General features: G+C 41.1%; 1 protein-coding gene across 4 annotated transcripts in view; it reads left to right on the top strand.

The window, feature by feature from the left end:
- SFMBT2 (Scm like with four mbt domains 2) overlaps positions 1-20,007 on the top strand; it is a 112,578-nt gene extending 92,571 nt beyond the window's left edge. For all 4 annotated transcript variants that reach the window (XM_042815813.1, XM_042815811.1, XM_042815812.1 and 1 more), the window contains 5 exons: positions 7,675-7,850; positions 8,641-8,813; positions 11,089-11,337; positions 11,485-11,613; positions 13,610-20,007. In XM_042815813.1, coding sequence (XP_042671747.1) covers positions 7,675-7,850; positions 8,641-8,813; positions 11,089-11,337; positions 11,485-11,613; positions 13,610-13,750 — 868 coding nt within the window. In that variant the 3' untranslated portion in view covers positions 13,751-20,007. The remainder of the gene's footprint in view (positions 1-7,674; positions 7,851-8,640; positions 8,814-11,088; positions 11,338-11,484; positions 11,614-13,609) is intronic.
- The last annotated feature ends 274 nt before the right edge of the window (positions 20,008-20,281 follow it).

The following is a 20,281-nucleotide window of genomic DNA, read 5'->3' as shown; positions in this document are numbered from 1 at the left end:
ATTAGCAGATCTGAGTTTCACATTATGGTTTAATGTCTTTTTGGAATATATGCTTCAAGTCTTGTCTAAATAATATTTAAGAAAAATTTTTATCTAGAAAATACTCTGTTTTCCCTTTCTACTTCAAAATGTAACCATTTATGTATTCTTTATGTAGTGGGCACTGTATTTAGTATGCATCTCAATAATTAACTGTTCAACAGTAGGAAAAGCACGTTAGCTCTCTTCAGATACTTCCAAAAAGCAGTTCATCTCATTTTAAGACAAACTCAGCAAATAGTTCCTTCTAGGTAGCAATCTGTTTCTAACCAAGCTTCATCACTTTGACTTTTTGAGTACTGATGCTAAATGGAGTGAATTTCACACTCTGTACTGAACTTTTACTCCTTTTTAATAAAAGCAATTTTATTTTGTGTATTTACAATGATTGGCATCAAATATGGAATTATTGATTGCTATTGTATTTGTTCTTTGGCCATGCAGACACTGGAGAAATCTCATATCTGCTCTTGCTGAGGGAGAGAATTGAGAACCTTTTATCCTTCCTAGTCAGAAACTTTTTCTAAAGGAGAACTGCAATTAGAAATGAAAAGCTACTGTTTTCATTTGCTTCTCTCACTCATGTGGAAGGTCATGCTTTTGTGTTCATCGAACAAAGCTTTGTGGATTGGAATCCAAAAGTCGTATTTGTGCCTGCAGATTTCCATTAAAAAACAGTGACAAAGATTTCACTGATTGCAGGATCCTGTCAAACGACAGATAATGCACTGCAGCAGGTTCTAAGCAGCTGAGAAGTCAAGACTTAGTGCCCCAACTTTACGTTCTGTCCTGCTTATGGGTAGCTTTTCTAGAAGCAGTGTTCAGAATATAACAGTAATATAATTGTTGGGGTTTCTTATTTGAACGTGCGTGTCTGCCTTGTGCAAAAGCAATGTTACGTAGTTTGTAACTTTTGCAACCTTTGTTTCTATCAGGAGACAGCCTGACAAACGTTTAATTTTCCAACAAGCACAGAGGTGCTTTGTCCTTAGTAGTCAGCTATATCTACTGCCAATCCACTGAGATCCCAGGCAGTGTGTGGGCTCTGGGCATGCTTGTACCAGGAAGACCAACCTAATTAGAAATATGTGGTCCGCCAGAACTCATCACCCACCTGTTGCATATCAGCCATTTATCCTCCCTCATGTTACCTGGTGTGCTAAGTGTACTGTAGTGTAGTGTACCTCCATCTCTTCTGCTTTCCCCTGTGGTATTTCCGCTCGTCTTTTCGGGTAGCAGTCTCAGCTCTCAACAAGTCAAATAGCATTTTTCGACTTTATCAAGCCACAGAATGGGTCTTCACAGACTCAGAGCTAGGACATCAAGTTTTGGTCTCACTTCTAAGCACTGAAAGATATTCAGTATTGCCTTGTTCTCTGCCTCCTGGGCTCTAATGGAACTGGAGAAAACTGTATGGGTGCATCTATCTGGTTTCTGGAGTGGTGCTGGCTGATGAAACCAACTTGCCTGCAAGTAGCTGGGATACTTTTTATTGGTTGTCAGAGGATAGACTTACCCTACCTGAATACCCTTGGACTTCTCTTTTCCTTCCGGAGTTTACTTGAGTTGCTTCATCAAGAAGCCTGCTGGGGCTTTAATTGCATCTTGTGCAGAAGTGGGAAAGAAAACATGCTGATGAAATCAGATACCCTGGGATGTGCAAACTGCACATGACATGCTACATCAGGTATGACAGTCGGTTGTGCTCCAGAATCTTAAACAGAGCCCTATAACGAGCAAATGCCTGTCTACACAGACTTCCAGCTATGCTGGCTCCCAATGGTGTCTTGCTGCTAATGATGACAGCTCTACAGCCAGCTGCAGCATCTGTGCTGTAATGTGACATGTCATGTCACCTCCTTCCTTCTGATATAAACTGACAACTCCTTAGATCTTGATAATGTTGTTGTTTGTTTGCAGCAATGGCTGCAGTAAAGAAGAGAGATGGTGAGGGAGGAGGATGGTGAGAAGGCAGCATTTTTTCCCACTGACCCAAATGCTAAATTATTCAGTGCTGGGAAGGCATTATCTCAGTCCTAGTGCAAGGTGCATTTAGTTTACTCTGCTGTCACAAGTGACCAGTACAGAATCAATTATGCTAGCCTTGCAAAGAAGATAAACAATTTAGATTGTCCAAAGAGATGGGTCTGCAATGTGTGATGGCATTCACTTCCCATCAGCACTACTGGCTTTCTGTGAAAATAGTCGAACTTGATTTATTGATGATGATGAGTTAGAAATGTCAAGCCTAATCCACTGAATTCCCATGAGGACAGACAGACAAAGATATGGACATTCAGCCCTTATGGTTTTGATGCTTTAATTTCAGTGCCCTCATCTAGATTTGGCTTCCCAATTTTAAAAAGACATGAGGGCCTTTATGCTTTGTAAGAGCCTTTACTTATAAGAGCTGTAAGTGGAGTTGAAAGGAGTTACCCATTCTTTTAGGACTTAGTACACAAAAAATACCAGTCTATGTGAATTACCTGGGGTCTAATTTGAAGTCCAGTTGATCAAACTAAGAAAGATGGGTATTCCTGGACTACTTATTAAATGAAATTCTGAGACCTGCTCAAATCCACTAGCTGTAGTCTAGAAATATTGACCCCAAATCGCAGACACGGTGACTTATTTATGAAGCTGTATTTCCAATGAAGTCTTTACAACATGAACACTTTACAAAACTGCCTTTCACTTGTGTTGAGGTATTTGATGTTTTCTTTGCCTTGCTTTTGCCTTAACAGCTGTTAGGGGTTGTGCTTCAGCCTCTCAGGTCCCTATCACTCTTTGAAGGAGTGAAGGAGTGAAGCATTTATTAACCATGGAAGACAGAAATAACCTCGGGATGACATAAGCAAACTGAATGTAGTGAACTGCATTTAGCCAGATGGGATGCATCCAGTTCTGCTTGAGGGAACTTGCTTGATGTCATTGTAAGGCCACTCTGTCACGTTTGAAATTTCATATGATAAGGAAAGTTCCCTCATTTTTGGAAAAAAGGTAAAAGTCAAATCCTTCCTCAAGATGGGCAAGAAGGAGAATCCAAGTAACTACAGGCTGGTCAGCATAACCTCAGTCTTTGGAAAGGTTATTAAGCAACGTCCTCCTGGAAGCCATTTTCAGGAATATGCAGGACAAGAAAGTGACTGGGAAGAGCCAGTGTGGACTTAAAAAGGACAAGTTGCACCTCATGTGATGAGATGACTGCTTTGGTGGTTGTGGGAAAAGCAGTGGAACTTATTTGTGTTTAATTTAGCAAGAATTTGACAGTCTCCCATAGTGTCCTTATAGCCAAGCTATGGAGATGTGAATTGGATGTGTGCCTGGTGGGTGGAAAACTGGCTGGACAGCTGATCCCAAAGGGTTGTGATCAGTGATATGAAGTCCAAGTGGCAGCCAGTTATTAATGGTTGTCCTCAAACGTTAGTACAAAGCTACAACTCATATGATGTGATCTGTCTTCTGCATCAGCTCTGCCACATACTTCTTGAGACGTTGCAAGGGTGAATTAGTGTAATCATTTGGCCTTTTGTGCCAATTACTGGAGATGGAATACACTACCAGCAGTGGAGTGACTTAAACCTTGTCATAATGAGGAAACTTACCAAGACATGTATTTTCAATAAGAATAATTTCAGTACCCTCTTCAAATCACATTTTCAATATTACAGAATATCACTGGGTGATCAGATAGCTTTGGAAGAAGAAACTACCACATTTCTGTTTTTTTTTTACCCAGATTAGGAGAATTTGTAAAATCCCCATATTTAGAATACACTGAGTAGCTTTGGGGTGCCAGTTTTGATGAAAACTTTGGTGTTTTTTTCTCTGTGGCAGTTGCAGTGCTCCCTGAAGGCAGGGTCTCATTCCAACATCATGAAATGGATGTTAGACAGTTTCTGCTGCCGTCACGGTAAATTGCTTCAAGTAGATGAGATGGAGAGAGACTTTGGTTGTCTTCTGTGGGTAGCCAGTGTTCCTAGGGAATTTCTCATTTTTGGTGGACTTCGGCTTTTTAAAGCAAATTCTTGCAAAAGAAGAGATAGAAGTTTTTGATCCCTGAAAGAAATGGAAGCTTTTAGCCATTGAGTTATTCAAAATAGTCTCAAAAATTGTCAGAACTGTGGGCTGTTATCCTTGTGATGAAACCTTTGAAAATGAGGGTAGTCTCAACACTCTTGCTGTTTGATGTGTCTTCAGCTTGAGGCTTTTCACAATATCACACAATGGACCCCAGCTGGAGCTCTTAGAAGATAGTTTATTCTCATGAATATCAAATTCCAAAAGAAGAATAAGTATGACACAGCTAGCAAATTGCTATTAGCTCAGTATTGTTGCTCATGGATCAACAAAGATCCTGAGAACATTTTTTCCTGAAAATAACTTCAGCCAAAATACTTTCTCCAAGTTTTGGGATCTGAGGGTGAGGCAGTGGGACAGGAAAGGGAGATTCATTTACCTGTAGCTGAAAATCTTTTATAAAGACCAGTGACTTCCAAAAAACCTAAAAATATTATGCTTGACACAGCTGTTTTCCATGTCTGCAATGCTGCCATGCTGTGCATGCAGTTCACTTAGTGCTTAAAAGCCTTAATGAAAATGGGAGTCCTTGGATGAGAGCATCAATAGGAATAACAGCAGTAGGTGATTTTTTGAATGATACTAATGGAAAAGAGTTTTCTGATACCCAGAGGCACTCTTTCCACATAGCTGTCCTAAACCACTTTTGGTGGTGTTTGTGTTACAAATCTTTAGTATGAGGAAAATGGAAAATACTAGTAGAACCTGGTTTATGATTGAAAGAGGTGCTGCGAAGGCCAAAATCTTGTAAAAAATTTTTACTATTGTCAGCACTAACATGTTGGATTATTGAGGCTGATGGGTGCACTTACGTTAAGCTGCATTTTGCCGCCCGTTCTGTTAATTGTTGTGTGCATTGCATTCAGACCAGACTGTGAAATCAGACAGCTGTTCGTTTGCCTAGTTTCGTCTTTTTCTTTCACCAGGCTCTGTAGTACAATGAGTCTTTTCTGGATAGCCAAACACAATAGGAAGTACATGGTTAGAAGAAGTCAGTCATCCTTGAATAATGCCCATCAGGCAGCTCTCTTAGCTTGCAAGAAAGAAGATCAAGAAGCAATTTGATTACAGTGCTTTTGCAGGGAAACAAAGCCAGATGCAGTCTTCTCATCCTAGTGGTGAAAGTCAGAACAAGGACAAATTAAAAGTAAGTTAAATCCACATGCTTCCATACACAAAATGAAACACAGGCTTATGGGTACAGATGCTCCTGCTGCCAGGATTCTTCCAGCATGAAGAGGAAGCTGGTGCTTTGCTGGAAGTGATGCTCTAGTTCAACCAAAATTGTTAAGGGTTCAGGTGAATGTAACTGAAATTCCTAAGCCTATCACTGGATTCAGATTCAGTGGCCTAACAATCTAAGCTGGCCTTAAACTTAATGGCTCCTGGAGAAGTAATAAGGGCAGGAGTCTTTTCAATCATGTTGAAAATAAATAGAAAACATTTGTAGGTAGATATATTTAAATGTAGGTAGATATATTTAAATGCCAAAAGGTAGAGTGGAGACTACAACCTTCACTACATGCTAAAGACATTATTTAAATAATTAAATAAATTTAATGGCATTTAAATATATCTACCTGCAAGTAGATAACAAAGTCCAAAGAAGGACTTTGTTCTTATTATATTATGTATTGCCAAACCTCCTTTAGCTAACCAGCACTTTATAGGGAAGCTGGAATAACAATGCACTCTATCTAGAGGAAGAACTTTTTTCCATTTTATATCATCTATCTGCCAAGGTCTGTCAGGGTGCATGAAGGGTTGGCTAATAAAATAATTTATTGATGCGTTCATTCCAGCATTGTCTCTATAGCTAGGGGTCCTTGTTTGAACACCAAATAGGCTGTCAGAGCCTGCTGCCTTGCAGAGATGCTATTTTAGATTCTGGAAGAGAGAGTTGTATTGAGGTGATAGTTTGGATCAAGTCTTCTGCAACATGAGGATGGCTGAGTTGAGCTGTTTTCAGACCCAAGTTTTATTTGACATAGTTTAATTAGCATGGTGGTGGTGAGTTGATGGTTGGACTAGATGATTTCAGTGGTCTTTTCTCACCTTTATGATTCTGTGATTGAGTACCCTGTATAACTTTGTATACCATAGGGTTGAACCTTCTTCCCATATCCCCGTGCTTCCAGAAAGGGTTGCTGGGAGGTAGAACTGGAAGAGTTGGTTTCTCACTTGCTTTGCACATCTCAGTAGAAACTTCAGAGAGAGGGAATTGGGTCTGGGCATATGCTGTGTATTTTGATTCTCCAGCCACATCTTCTTTGCTTCTCCTTCTGTTTGCCTTTCATATTTGACTGTCAGGAGCTGCTCCCTTACTAGTGAACTGTAGATCTTAGTACTTTCACAAATCCTTTGTCTTGTTTTTCCTGATGACTTCCAAACCAGTAATCTGTGTCTTTCACTCTCTCCCTCTTTCAGTTTTGTGTGTGCTACTTTTTTCTCTTCTAAACACATCAGTAATGCCTAAGCACCAGACGTTTGCATGATTGTCTCTTGTGTTGCTCCTTAGGATGTGTAAGAGATGTTTTAAAAACCTTATCTCACAGTTTACAATAGCTCAGTGCTGCTGTTCAATAAATTATGGGGATAATTAGTTTTTCAGAGTTCACATCTACAGTGTTTTACAGCAGGGATGTAACTGTATCTTTCTTCGCCATTTATCGCTCAGAAACACTTTGTGTAAAACAGTGGAATAAATGGTTTAGTACCACATGGATAACAAATTTCAGTCAAATGTTTCATTGCAGATTTCTGCTCTAAGCATTCCCTGTAGGAATCACTGGTTTTAGGGCCTGTTCTCATAGCCCTATTAAACCACTCAGTAGACTCCTTATTAGTTCCTCAGGTTGTGTGCTACCCAGATCTCATAGCAGTGAAGTCATCTGGTCTCCATATGGCAAGCAATCCCATTTCACCTTGATACTTCTGCATTGTGTATGTGTTCAGTGACTGAAGTTGGCACAACAACAGTGTGAGCGTGTTGTGGTATGGAACATGAGGCGAGAACTGCTTTGAGAAAGGCAGCAATAGAGAAGACAGAAGGTAGAGTGGAGACTACAACCTTCACTACATCCTAAAGACCAAGTGGTAACCAGGAAGTTCTGCAAGGCGTATAAGCTTATAAGCTTCTCTCAGGTCCATATGTGAGAAAGATCACCTGTCTCTTCAGTGCTTTGTATCAGCTCAAAGGATGATATCCTGTATAATATCCACACCAACTCGATGTGAATTTTTTCTGTCTTTTGCCATATCTCCAGTTTGCACATGCATTCCTTTCTAAACCATGTCCTTGCCTCAGCTTCTAGGATCATTCTACCCTTCTTTTCTATTTTCAAGTGTTCCACGATCAGTCTACCCCACTTATTTTTCAAGTCAATCTGAAAGAGAGTCATGTAGGCAAACAGAACTATTCTGCCTGCCTGCCCACGAGACTCTCCCAAAAGGTGTTAGGGAATGTATCTCCCTAAAAGAGGGCAGAGTCTGCTGTGTAGCATCAAAAGACAGCACTTGATTGGTAACATTGGATCTCCTTGTACTCATTTCTAGATACAGAGGGAAGACATACAGGGCGACTGTTAAGATTGTGCGAACGTCGGATCAGGTAGCAGATTTCTGCAGAAGAGTCTGTGCAAAGTTGGAGTGCTGTCCCAATTTGTTCAGTCCTGTGCTGGTGGCTGAAGTCTGCCCAGAGAACTGCTCCATTCATACTAAAACCAAGTACAGTGAGTATTGACTGGGAGGCTTGTTGCTAGCCAGGATTCAGGGCAGTGGGATGCTATGTGTGAGCTAGTTACGAAGAAAAAGAGTTGTGTAATACATTAGTGTTGAGTGGGACTCACCTCTTGTAGTTAGAGTAGAGTAGGTACAGTACTTGTAGTTACTTGGTTCTGACCAAATCACTGCGAGCTTCCTTGTTATTCTCTACAAATAAATGGGCATCTCCAGAAAACAGTCCATTTCACTCCATCCAAATAAATCTCTTTGAAACTCACTGCTCTTTGGAAGCTTTGACTTTTCTTTGCATGTAAAGTTAATATAAGGAAAATAAAAAGAAGTCCAAAATACTGAAAGTTAGAAAACAAAAGCAAAACATATTCCTTTGTGTGTCAAAGAAACATACATAATTCAGGTTACCTGGCCCTTTCCACCATCCACTGAAACCATTAGCAATTGAAAGTGTGTGTTAACTCATGCAGAAGGGCATTGGATCAAATCTGAAGCATGCTGTCCTCTCATTTCACGTTGGTCTAAGTGCAGAGTGTGGGGTTAAATTCTGAACTCATCACTCGTCACCAATAAAAATGTAAACATAAGAGTTGTATCGCTTTGTGCTAGTCCACAATGGTATCTTTTATTTATACTGGACATTTTTTTTCCAAATCAGGGTATTTTAGAGTTCCTTGTAAAAGTGCACCTAGAGTGTAACACTGAATCAGTAGCAAAAAGCAAGCTGAAGCTCTCTTCTTTTGGTGGTTAAAGGTTTTAACAAGCGTTTTGATTTCCTTCCTCCAGCTTATTATTATGGAAAGAGGAAAAAAATCATTAAGCCACCAATTGGGGAAAATAATAACATGAAAAGTGGGCATGTCAAGCCCACCAGACGCAGAAAAAGGCGGAAATCCATCTTTGTGCAGAAGAAAAGAAGGTCATCAGCTGTTGATCTAAATGCTGCAGGCTCTGCAGAGGTATGCATTACACTGGGAAAAACCAGCAGGTGCCCCCAGTGCTTTCCCTTCTGTCCTCATCTCCTTTTCAAGGGACTTCTCAGCAAACCCCATCACTTCTATCCCTCATTTTGAAACCCTCCTTACCACCTTCCTCATCTAACATTAAATTAATTACACTGGGACACTTTAGGGACTTTCGCCCTTGACCATTCTAGAATTAGAAGATACTGTTTTTCTTTCCACCTTCATAAGGTTTGGTAGCTATTGCACTGTCAAATACTGTATCTGTTTTCTTTTGCTTCCTTATAGCCCTGTGGGCAGACAGATGGGCCTGTTTGGTGTTTGGTTCAGCATCTAAGATCTCAAAATATTCTAGTAAATAATAATAACTCTTGGGCATTATGGTTTCAAGGGCTTTTAATTTTTCATTAACCCTTTGTAGTATTTTTGGTTCACCACTGCTAACAGCAGAAGTGTGAGAGGCCTTAGAAATCAAGTAAATAGTTTGTGTCCCAAATATGTGGTATCTGAGGCCTCAGTCTTTTCAGGATGCGGTGTGATACAGGATCCTGAATTTTTCAGTGATCTGTGTCCATCTGGAACCTGTAGCCATTGTGGTTAAATACCTTCTGTGTGAACCCTTTTCCAGGTGATTTTCTTGTGATAGTAATGACAAAACACATGTTTTTGTTCTGTTTCCTTTCCTCAGCTGAGCACCATTTATTGTTGCTTCATGCAGTGAGAAAGCAAACTGATTTGGTTAAATTCCCTCTAATTCATATGGCGGGGAGCAGCTTAAGCCACTGTCACTTGATGGCTTACATCTTCATGGCTCAGTCCTCCTTTAGATGGTGTTCAGGCTTATTTCCTTAAATTATACTGCCTGAAAGTAATTTAAACTGAAATAAACACATTTTGAGCTGAAATCAACCATTAACCAAGCTTTTCAGCCTTTCAGCCAATATAACTGGTTTGGGCTGGAATTCAGCTAAAACCTATGCATATGCATTGGATGCATGCTCACACTTCATTCAAAACTGAGATATCAAAGCCATTTTGGCTACTTATGTATAAAGTTCAAGATACACAGTTTCCATCAGTTGATTTATATTTGCAAACTCTGTGTTACAGAAATCCCAAGAATTTAGTGTGGTTTCCTTTACCTGAAAATTTGTGCTGCTCTGTCAGTACTTAAATGTTGGGCTGAAAGAAGGAAATCTAAGAGAAGTCCTTTGTACTGAATTTTACAGAAATGCCAGCTGAGCAATAAGACCTACGCATTGGTACATCTAGATATTTTAAAAAGACACCAGCATTTCTTTCTGTTTAGTACCAGTGACACCCATGGCCATTTGAAGTAAGGTGAAATGTTGAAGTAAGGCAAAATTTTCAACTCCCCTGCTTATTGCAGGGAAGTTGGAATAAATGTACTTTAAGGCCCCATTCCAACTCAAATAATTCTATGATTCCATGATTCTTTGAAAGCCTGTTTAAGATTTTGCTTCGTTTCAAGCAACCTGTGTTTCACTCTGTGCTTTAAGTATTTTCCATTTCCCCTTCTCATGCACATCTGCAGTGCCGTAAGGTTTGAGATGCCAACACAGCAGAGGAATGTTTTGTGCCAAATGAGTTATTACCATTGACCTTTTGTTAGAAACAAAAAAAGAACTTGTTCACTAGCTATTTTTCAATTCTGTATTTTGTTATGAATCTAAATTGAAGGTTAATCGACTTGGCACTATAATGAAAATGAAATATTTGGTTAAAATAAGTGTTACTCTAGGCCACCATGGAACACATGGGTGCAACTGAGGGAAGCAACGGAGGGAACTGGGATTGTTCAGTCTGGAGGAGGCTCAGGGGAGACCATATTGCTCTCTACAGCTGCCTGAAACGAGGTTGTAGTAAGGAGGAGGTTGGCTTCTTCTCACAGGAACTGATAGGATAAGAAGGAATGGCCTTAAATTGCCACAGGGGAGGTTTGGTTGGATATTAGGAAAAATTTCTTGTCAGAAAAAGTGATGAGGTATTGGAACAGGCTGCCCAATAAGGTGGTTGAGTCACCATCCTTGGAGGTGTTCAAGAAATGTGGAGATGTGGCACTGAGGGACGTGGTTTAGTGTCCTGATCAGGATGGATTGGTGGCTGGATGAGATGACCTTAGAGTTCTTTCCAACCTTAGTGGTTCTGTGGTTCTATGACATGGGCCCTGCAGTTTAGCCTGGTGTCTCTTGATCTGCTGCTGTATCAATCTCTGAGCCCAGGTGCCCTTTTCCTGCTGGTCTTTGTGCAGGAGAGCGAAGAAGACGAGCCGGATGCAGTTGAGGATGAGACGGGAAGCGAGGAGACGAGCTCAGAGCTCCGTGATGATCAGACAGACACCTCCTCTGCTGAGGTCCCTTCTGCAAGGCCCCGGAGAGCAGTTACCTTGCGCAGCAGCACTGAGTCGGACAGACCTCCTCCTACGGAGAGGGCCCGGCGGAGCCGCCGGCCACAAGCCGTGTCTTGCAGTGAGGTGGAGAAGTCACCACAGCTCAAGGAAGTGAGTATGACCCCAGGCTACCGATATTTTCCCTGCGCCGTCCTTCAGTGCCTAACCTTTCTCATCTGAGGAGGGCATCCCTACAGTGCAGCTGCGTGGCTTCCCACACCATGTGGTTTTCTTTAAGATAACTTTTTTTTTTTGTAGGAAATTAAGCACGAAGAAGAAGAGAAGCTCATCCTGGACAGTAATCCCTTGGAGTGGACTGTGACTGATGTTGTGAGGTTTATTAAACTGACTGACTGTGCACCCCTTGCCAAAATATTTCAGGAGCAGGTAGAGATCTTTATGTAACTCTTCTTTTTATGCCTGTGGTGCTTATTCATAGTAAAAATAAATAATAAATAAAGCAACGCATGTTGCTAGCCTTGGACCCAGGGCTTCCACAAAGAGCTTGTAAGCAAATTTCAAATCCCTTGAGGCCAAGCTATGGCAAACAGCTGGACAAGGCATGAGTACCCTCAGAAATTCAAGTCAAAGCCTTGTCAGATACTCAGAGAGCAGAAACCCGCTCTTCACCCCCTAGTCAGCGTCCTTGTCAAAAGCACAACATTTACACCTTTCATACCAGTGGTTCTGTGGCAAGACCCACAGCACAATTCCAGTGTTGCAAAGGCATTCTGGTGTACCAACAGATAGTGGTTACTTGTTACACAGCTAGCCATCTCTCCCTAGCCCCCTTGAGTTTCACTTTGTTTTAAAATATTGGCCTGCAGAGTAGAAATTTCCCAACTGAACCCCAGATTGGCTGCATGAATTTTGATGCCAATACCTGGATGCTCCAAGTGTGTAGACACTTCCCATCTACATCCCTTGAAAGATCTGACAGGCAGGCCGTTTGGTGACCTAATCTTAGCAGATGCCAGACATCTCTGATTAAATAGATAAGTTTGGAGGAGTAGAAGCCAATGTTCTGCATCTGAAGTTAGTGAACATGTAAAATTTATATAGAACAGACATTCCTTGGCTAATAAGTAACAGCCTCTGCTAAAAGTGAAGGGCAGCTCTAGGAAATCATGGTTAGAAAGAAGCAAGTGTGGTTCATTAGTCTATAGCCCTTGGGTGTATGGCTAACTGCATATTTTATTATTTCTGATTCTTCACTGTGAATAGCTCTGTTCCAGATTACAATAGGTTTGATAGGAAGAAATTGAAGTGTGTGTAGAGCAAGGCTGAAACGCTCTCATAAAAAGATCCTGTAGTTGCTGCACTGCAGCATGCTACAACCATTTGTTAATCAGCCTGGAGTAACTCCAAGGTTTGAAAGCCAACCCTGTCCCTCCTGGGCCATAGAGTTTTATGGTAACCGTAATCAAACACAGATGACTGCAGATTTTCCTTGCTATTTGCTGTACCATTCAATTATACCATCAAGCTTTGGTGTAGGGAGGACCTGAGCAATGGTCAATCCTGATCAAAGCAGTGTTTAAGGGGTCCAAATCCTCCCTCTGTTTAGCACTACCTAGTCAGGGCTTTCCTGGGGAGTTCATGGTGCCTGTGAGTTACTATACTTTTTCTGCATTTCCAATCTGATCTTCCCTAAGAGTTAAAAAGCAGTTTTGTAGCCAAGTAATCTGCTTCTTAGTCTATTAAAGAATAAACAGAACTTGAGCACTTAATTAAAGAAGGATCAGAAAGCTAATAGAAATCCCTAATAAAATGTCTTCAGTCTGGGGTGCTAGTTTAGAGAGTTTGGTGCATGAGTGCACCTGAAGGAAGGACATGACCTCCAGAGGACCCTTCACTGTGAGATTCTGTGATGTTAGAGTGGGAAATCCAGGTCCATTCTTCTTGATTATTCAGCAGATTATGTTGAACAGGGCAGATCCTAGGTGGCTTGGGGGACTTGGCATGGGATAAGGCAGACATAAACCTGTGCTGAACAAAAGAGAGGAAGAAAAGGTCTTGTTTGGTGCTGTGAAGCTGACTGAAGTTTTTCTGTTCAGCACTGCAGCCTTGTTCTTGCTTCATTTCCTCAGCCACAGAATGGAGTTTGTCTGATCTCTGTAGTCCTCTGCAGAGTTTCTTTAAAAGGTGATCTGCTAGACTTTCGTTATATGATTGATGAGAGCCTGTGAGGTCACAGTAGATAACTTCTAAAGAAGCATAATGTATTCCAGAAAAAGGAGATGAGCTGCATTGAAGTGTGAGAATAGGGCAGAGAACAAAGTTGTCTTCAGTTTTGAGGGCAGATTTCCTTTCTTGTTTCTCAAAACATCTCTACCTTCAAAAGTCCACAAACAAAACCATTATCACTGTTTTTCTTCCTCAGGACATTGATGGCCAAGCCCTTCTGCTGCTGACGCTGCCCACGGTGCAAGAATGCATGGAGCTGAAGCTTGGGCCAGCCATCAAACTGTGCCACCAGATCGAGCGAGTAAAAGTCGCGTTCTATGCACAATATGCCAACTGACTGCACTTCTCTCTTTCTTTCTGTTCACCTTCTCATTCCCTCTATTTTTTAACATCACAACTTGTTCACGTTTTTTTTCCTCTTCCTCTTTTCTTAAAAAAAACAGAAAACAAAAAACAAAAATCATGGAATTGGAAGCGCTGAGAATTAATCTGTAGGGGGAAAAATAACACAACAAAAAATCCAGCAACAAATTGAACTAACTGTTGTAAAGCACAGCGCTGGTATCTCTCCTCGTGAGCTTTGCCAGCATGTTTTGCTGCAGTGCAAGGCCAGCATGGATCAGATGGATTGTCGTCCTTTAAAGCAAAGCTACCTATGGCAGATACGTTTCCACGGTGAATAGTTGGACATTTTCAGTAATGATGGTTTGTCTTCGTCAATTTCTGGACATGAGCAATCCTTTTAGTCAACTCTGACACACTTCTTTCATATTGAAATGGAAGTGAGAATTTGTAACATTACCTGGGCTTTACTGCAAATTTGATCTTAGTGATCATTAGGCTTTCTTTCACCTCCCCAGTCATACAAAAGGAAGAAGTGTTATACCAGTCATATGCTGTTTGCTATTGAGTGAGTTATAAAGCAGGACTCAACCCACTGTCTTTGAATGGTATCACACAAAGCTGCAGCCAGTTGACAGACCTTAGGCATAATAATGTTTTCTGAGCAATGGTGGCCACAGTGAGCTGAATGTCTCACTGATGGGATCTGTGCAGTACTGCATTCATGTGAAGGACCATACATGAAAACCTCCAAAGTCAAGCTTATCCAGTTATATTTGGGTCACTAAACATAGGCCAGACTTTGCAACTCAAGGGGTGAAAAAAATAGGGGGAGGGGAGTCCAGATTTAATGGCAAGACTGTTCAGCACATGCTGATTTAACTTGCACCTTTGTCAGTCTGGTTACTAGGTGGGAATAAAAACCATCAATATTTTCAGGCTGTGTACACCATGGTGCTTTAGTCCAACTGACACATCCAACCCAGTGCATCTTCTGTCAGTAATCTGTATAAAGCCTCAACTGTGTCCCAGTGGCAGACTGGCCAGTGAAACTGGGGGCTTGCTTCGTGCCAAGTAGGGTGAGCACCACGGGGAGTGAAGAAGCGGGACAGACATCTTGGGCTTGCCTCAATTGTGCATACAAGATCAGTATTTTCTACTTACTTTACAGGGATATATGGCCCTGTGAGTGCCACATGTTGACCTCAGCAGTGGTTGGTGGCATCACATTGGTGTAAAATTCTCTTGAAAGCAAGAACCAAACTGGTTCTTCAGACCAAGTCTGAATTTTGCTCTGACTTTAGGTACAGGTGAATTCTTCCCTCAAAAAGTGAATGGGGTAGTTTGGGCTGATTTCATCAGAAACCACTGACTTCAGAAGAATTTTTTTCTACAAACTGGAAACAGAACCCAGTTCCCTGTTCTCAGGGAACACAGCCTAGAAATATAGTACAATCACATCACAGTGTTGTGATGCCAAAGCCTACTCAACTAAGACCTCTTCAAAAATAAATGTCATTTCTAACTCTGAATCTGAAGAGATTTCTTAGGGCCAATAACCCCATCTCAAACAGTTAACATATGGTGACAGCAGACTTGGATCACATGGTCCTACAGGGCTCAGTGCGCTCAGGAGAACCTACTGACCAACATCAGGCTATAGCTGGTTTCCTCCTTCCTCAGTTCCTTCCTTCATCAGTTTCCTCCTTAAAATCTTTGGTTTAGAGGTGGAAAGCCTCAGAAATAGAGATTCTGAATTATGTCCAGATTTGGTCTGGGGCATGGATTAGGTAAGAAGTATAGCCATGCATTGTGAAGACATTCTAGTCCATCTTTAAGGGGGATTCCTGATTTGCCACTGGGGAGTGTGATGTGTGCAAGCTGGGCCAATTCCTGCCAGCTCATGAGACTTCACAGAATATTTTCTTCTACTGAAGATCTTGAGAATTGGGCTTCTGTTGTCTGTTGAATTGATTGCCCCTCAGAGAAGCTGGAGCCCTCTTAGTTTCTTAAACAAGTAGGAAGTGGGCTCACACTTTAATTGAACATTATATTCAGATTGTCACTCGAAGCTTGGGCAGCGATCAGAGAGAACTGCATACTCTTTCCTGCACTTCATTTCAATTCCTGAAAATTAACCAGGGTTTGCAGTAATTTATTTCAAAAGAGCAATCATCCTAGGGTAAAATGGCACCTTTGCTAAGTAGAAGCACTTTTGCAAGATAGTCACAAGGAAGACCTGGGGAATCCACACTCTTTGACTGACTAACCATCTCTGGATCAAGCCTTTCTGTATTCAGTCAGGTGATTTTAAATCTCCCATAGCTAATTCTAGATGCTCTTCAACATTCAATTAAACCATCTGTTACTAAGCATCGCAATGTTAACATTTATATGAAGGTAGTAGATCACAGAAGACCTGTGAAATAGAGATTGCTGTATTTATGTCTCTTCCCTCTTTTATTTCATTTTGTTCAGACCAATTTCCACATGACATTTTTAACTAAATTGTCTTGTAATATGGTGACTTAGATTTTTTTTTTTTTTTTTTTGAACACTGGAGGTGTTTTTGGTCCTTCATAGATTCTGGGCCTAGTTCAGAGTTGGTGCAACTTAATAGATATACTGGTGACAGTGATGAAGGCACATCTCATTCTGAATTCGATACACAGGGCTGAAATATATCACATTATCAGTTAAAGTGATGAATTCATGGTTAACCAAGGCCACTACCGAGGGCTGAGGAGCAACCCCGCAGTTGCTTTGGGCTTTTGGATGCTGAATTTCAGCACACTCACACTGACCACCTTTCTTCTACAAAAAGGGTGATCAGACAGCTGTTGTTGATCTCTATTCAGGCATAGGACTAAAGATGGACATTTCCGAAGCTTTGTGCTCTGGAACGCAATGAGTAGGAGGGTGTAGTACCTGCCCATCTCCATTTGGCTTCTTTTGAGCTAGATCAAGTTCAGAAGGGTACCTGCTTCCTTTCCATCAGCTTGTACAGAATCCAACCAGTCTGTAGTCCTACGCTGGTTTCTGAGGGTGGATTAAAGCAGTAACTTAGAGGAATGTCTTATGACTCCCAGCTGGTAGACCTGCTTGCTTCCTGCTGTCATGGATGCTCCTCTACCACCTCAAAGGAAGATGATCTCTTTGATTTCAGAGCTCTTCTTCCCTTTCCAGATTGAAAACACAGCTCCATCCACACCCCCTGTTCTTTCCTCAGTGCTAGAATGACTGCAGCTCTGAGAAGGGTTTCAAGGTCCCCAGCTCTACCATGTTAGCCATATGCAATAGATCTCAAGAGTTTGGTTTTGCAGGATGCAGAAAACGCAGAAATGCAGTGTTGACTTACAAAATCAGGACAAGTGCTTACACACCCTGTCCTTGATGAAGCATCTCGCAGATTTGTGTCCTAGAAGAAATAGCCTGATCCACATTTACAGACGTATTCAAATGTCTGAAGGGATGTACAGAGTTTCTCAGTAAAAGATTCATAATGCCCAGTAAGATTTTTCACCTTGGCTAAACATCTGATCTGCCTTAAACTGAAATGTTGCCATTCCTTGGCTTTAACTTGCAAGCTTTTGCAGCCCATAGATGTGGACTGAAGCAAACACCATCTCAGCTCTCCAAAGGCCAGCCAGACATCGAGTTGCCATAATCAATTGCTGATTGCCTGTGCCCTGATCATGTTGGGGCACAAAATTGATTTTGATGGAGCTGCAGTGTAACTGCAGTGCTTTTTAGAAGCTCAGTACCGTCAAGGTATTTCAGATGATTTTTGGTTTTCTGCTGCACAGTGTCTGGAAGAATAATGCAGCTCATACTGTTCCTCCTATTTCAAAATTCAAGTGCCAAAAGGGAAGAACGTGCTGCAACTGAACACCATTAAAACCAGCTTTATTACTTGTGGATAATTATGGTCTCAAGGGCTCCATTTTGGTGCTAGAATATGCCATGCTGTATTTTCCATTGCTTGGAATTACAAAGTTGATTCCTTTCTTCAGGAAATATTTTCTGTAATCAAAAACATCTTAAATATTGGGATTGTATGATTGTGTTTATTTCTTGTTCTTTAATTCAGATACACTCAACAAATGAATTCCCCTCCCTGCAGTCGTGTGAGTTTTTGAGAAATTTTGTAAGGTATATATGTATATGTATATTTAAAAACTCTTTACAAATTGCAGTGCATGCCTATTTTTTCCCTTGAAAATATTTTCTCATATCAGCTGGCCTATGATTAAGGGAATTTGTTACTCAGGATTCAATCCAGAAGTGACCGAGGTTAGAAGTGTCCTCACACGTGTGGGCTTTGGGACAGGGTCTCCATCAAATTCTTTCACTTAGAAGTTAGAAAGTGTGCAGTTAATTAATACAAAATTTAAAATCTACCCTCCTCCAGCAGGCAGATATCCTGCTGAAATCTGCCAGACTTAATGAGAAGAGGGCTCATGTCTTTAGGTACTCATGAACTCCAAATGAAAGGAGCAGAAACATTTAATGTTCTCATTTATTATTTGGTACGATACTCCAGCAACAAGTGCAAATTATCTGATGTCTGCATTTAGAATATGAGTCAGTCATCAAAGAATGAGAGTTTTACAGCCCAGTAGTCCTTTAAATGTCATCTGTCCTGGAGGAGAAGAATAATTTTACAATGATTTGGTGCCATGCACTGGAATTCTCTTGCAGAAGACAGATGAACTGCACAAAAACATATTGGGTCATCATTTTAAGTACGCCCTTTTAATTGCTTTAGTCTTTCATGGGAAAAAGGTTTTCATGTTGCTGGTTTAAAACTCCCACTTTTGTAATGGCTCATGGCACAGCATACTAGCAGAATGCATTTGCGTCTGTTGTCACGTTATGTGTGAGTGTGGAGGTGTTTGTGGACAAGCAGATACTTCAGATAGGACAAGGAGATCTCCCTTCCTTGTACCTTGTTTTAATAGTGTCCTCTGTGGAACATGGAGGGCACGTGCTCCCCAGAGCACATCATGGAGGGAAATGTTTCCAGCAATGCTGTTGTTGCATGGCCATGTTGCCCAAGTAGCCTAATGCAGCAAGATAATTGCAGCCTACCAACAGATATTCCTGACCTTGATATCTACCTAAGGTAGATGTAGGAGTAGGCAGGGAGGGTTTTCAGGGAAGAAGAGAGGGTTGGAGTTCTGGGTTTGAGGGTCTTCTCATGTGAGGAAAGGGCAGCTGTGGTCTATCAGCATAAATTCCTCAAGACATCTCTGTCTTTCTCATAGTAAATAAAGATGCTCTGAGCCCTTGCAGGGGCCAGGTGTGAGGGAGGAAAAAAGCAGGCAGTATATTCACAGCTAGAAAGCTGGAAGTTTTCTTTCTTGTTTTGCTTATGGAGATGTAGGGATTTGGCTCTGAAGGGTGGATTGGAGAGCAGTAGGGAAGATCCGTCTTTATTCCTTGTACTCAGCTCCTGTACATCTCCTGGTTTCTGGAGGCAGCTTTCAGACTTCCAAGGGAAATGTCAGGGACTGAAACTTGAGCTCTCTCCCATAGAAATAGGTGATACTGCGTTAAGCTCAGGTGGTGGATCTACAAAATGCTGTTGCATTTATGATGTGAGAAGACAAAAATCAGCATTCCCAAGTCACCAGTCTGCTTGTTGCTGCTCCAGCCTCACTGAAGTTTATGACCATTATATCTGCTTATAAATGCATACAGGGATATAATGTACAGGCAGGCATTCACTGTGATGTAGTCCAAAAGTGGTGAAAGATCTCAAATGCAGGCTTTGGAAGGTTGAGTTGAGTCTTCTCTTGTGCCAGGGTGAGGCAAGGCAAACACTCAGACCCATATGACAGTTAGGGAACAGCAGAAATGAGCTCAACAACCAGCAGACACAGTCCATTCGTGGTGATGCACATTGGAAATCTTTGAATTGTTTTGCATTCCAGTTTGTATGGAAGATTTGATTCAAACAGTGTATATATAATCCCTTTGGTGTGTTACAAATATATATGTGTGTGTGTATATATATGTATATATGTGTGTGTGTGTGTATATATATGTATGTGTATATATATATATACATATAAACCAATCAATGCTGGTGTTTTTACTTTTTAAAGTTCATGGGGCAAAGGGCATGTTGTTAGTTTGCTGTAAGATTCTATTCTGTATATATGTTTTCATGTAAATAAGTGAAAATCTATATTCAGAGTTATATTTTAATTTTTATTCAAAATGAAATAAATCCCCTTTTTACTTGAGCAATTGTAAGCTACGTTGTTAATAAAGTAACAATAAATCACATTTCTCTCAAGGTTGGTATTTTATTTCATTGGACAGTAAGGGTTGTGTCTTGGTGTATTTGATGTATTTGTTCCACATGAGGAGTTAAGGTGAGAAAACAGTCTCTTGGCTTTGCTCTCAGTGGCTTTGTTTTGAGTGACCCCATGCACTTTCCGGGAAGGGACAGTCAGGACTTGTCCTTTGCATAGTTGGACACTTAAAGGCACGTCTGGGGGTTCCCTTTGTAGTCTCT

The sequence above is a fragment of the Centrocercus urophasianus genome, unplaced genomic scaffold, assembly GCF_019232065.1.
Source record: "Centrocercus urophasianus isolate 14NV4802_14NV808 unplaced genomic scaffold, USGS_Curo_1.0 seq_15, whole genome shotgun sequence".
In the NCBI taxonomy this organism is placed as follows: Eukaryota; Metazoa; Chordata; class Aves; order Galliformes; family Phasianidae; genus Centrocercus; species Centrocercus urophasianus.
Note: the sequence above shows the minus strand (reverse complement) of the source record. Positions and strands in the feature narration are given on the sequence as shown.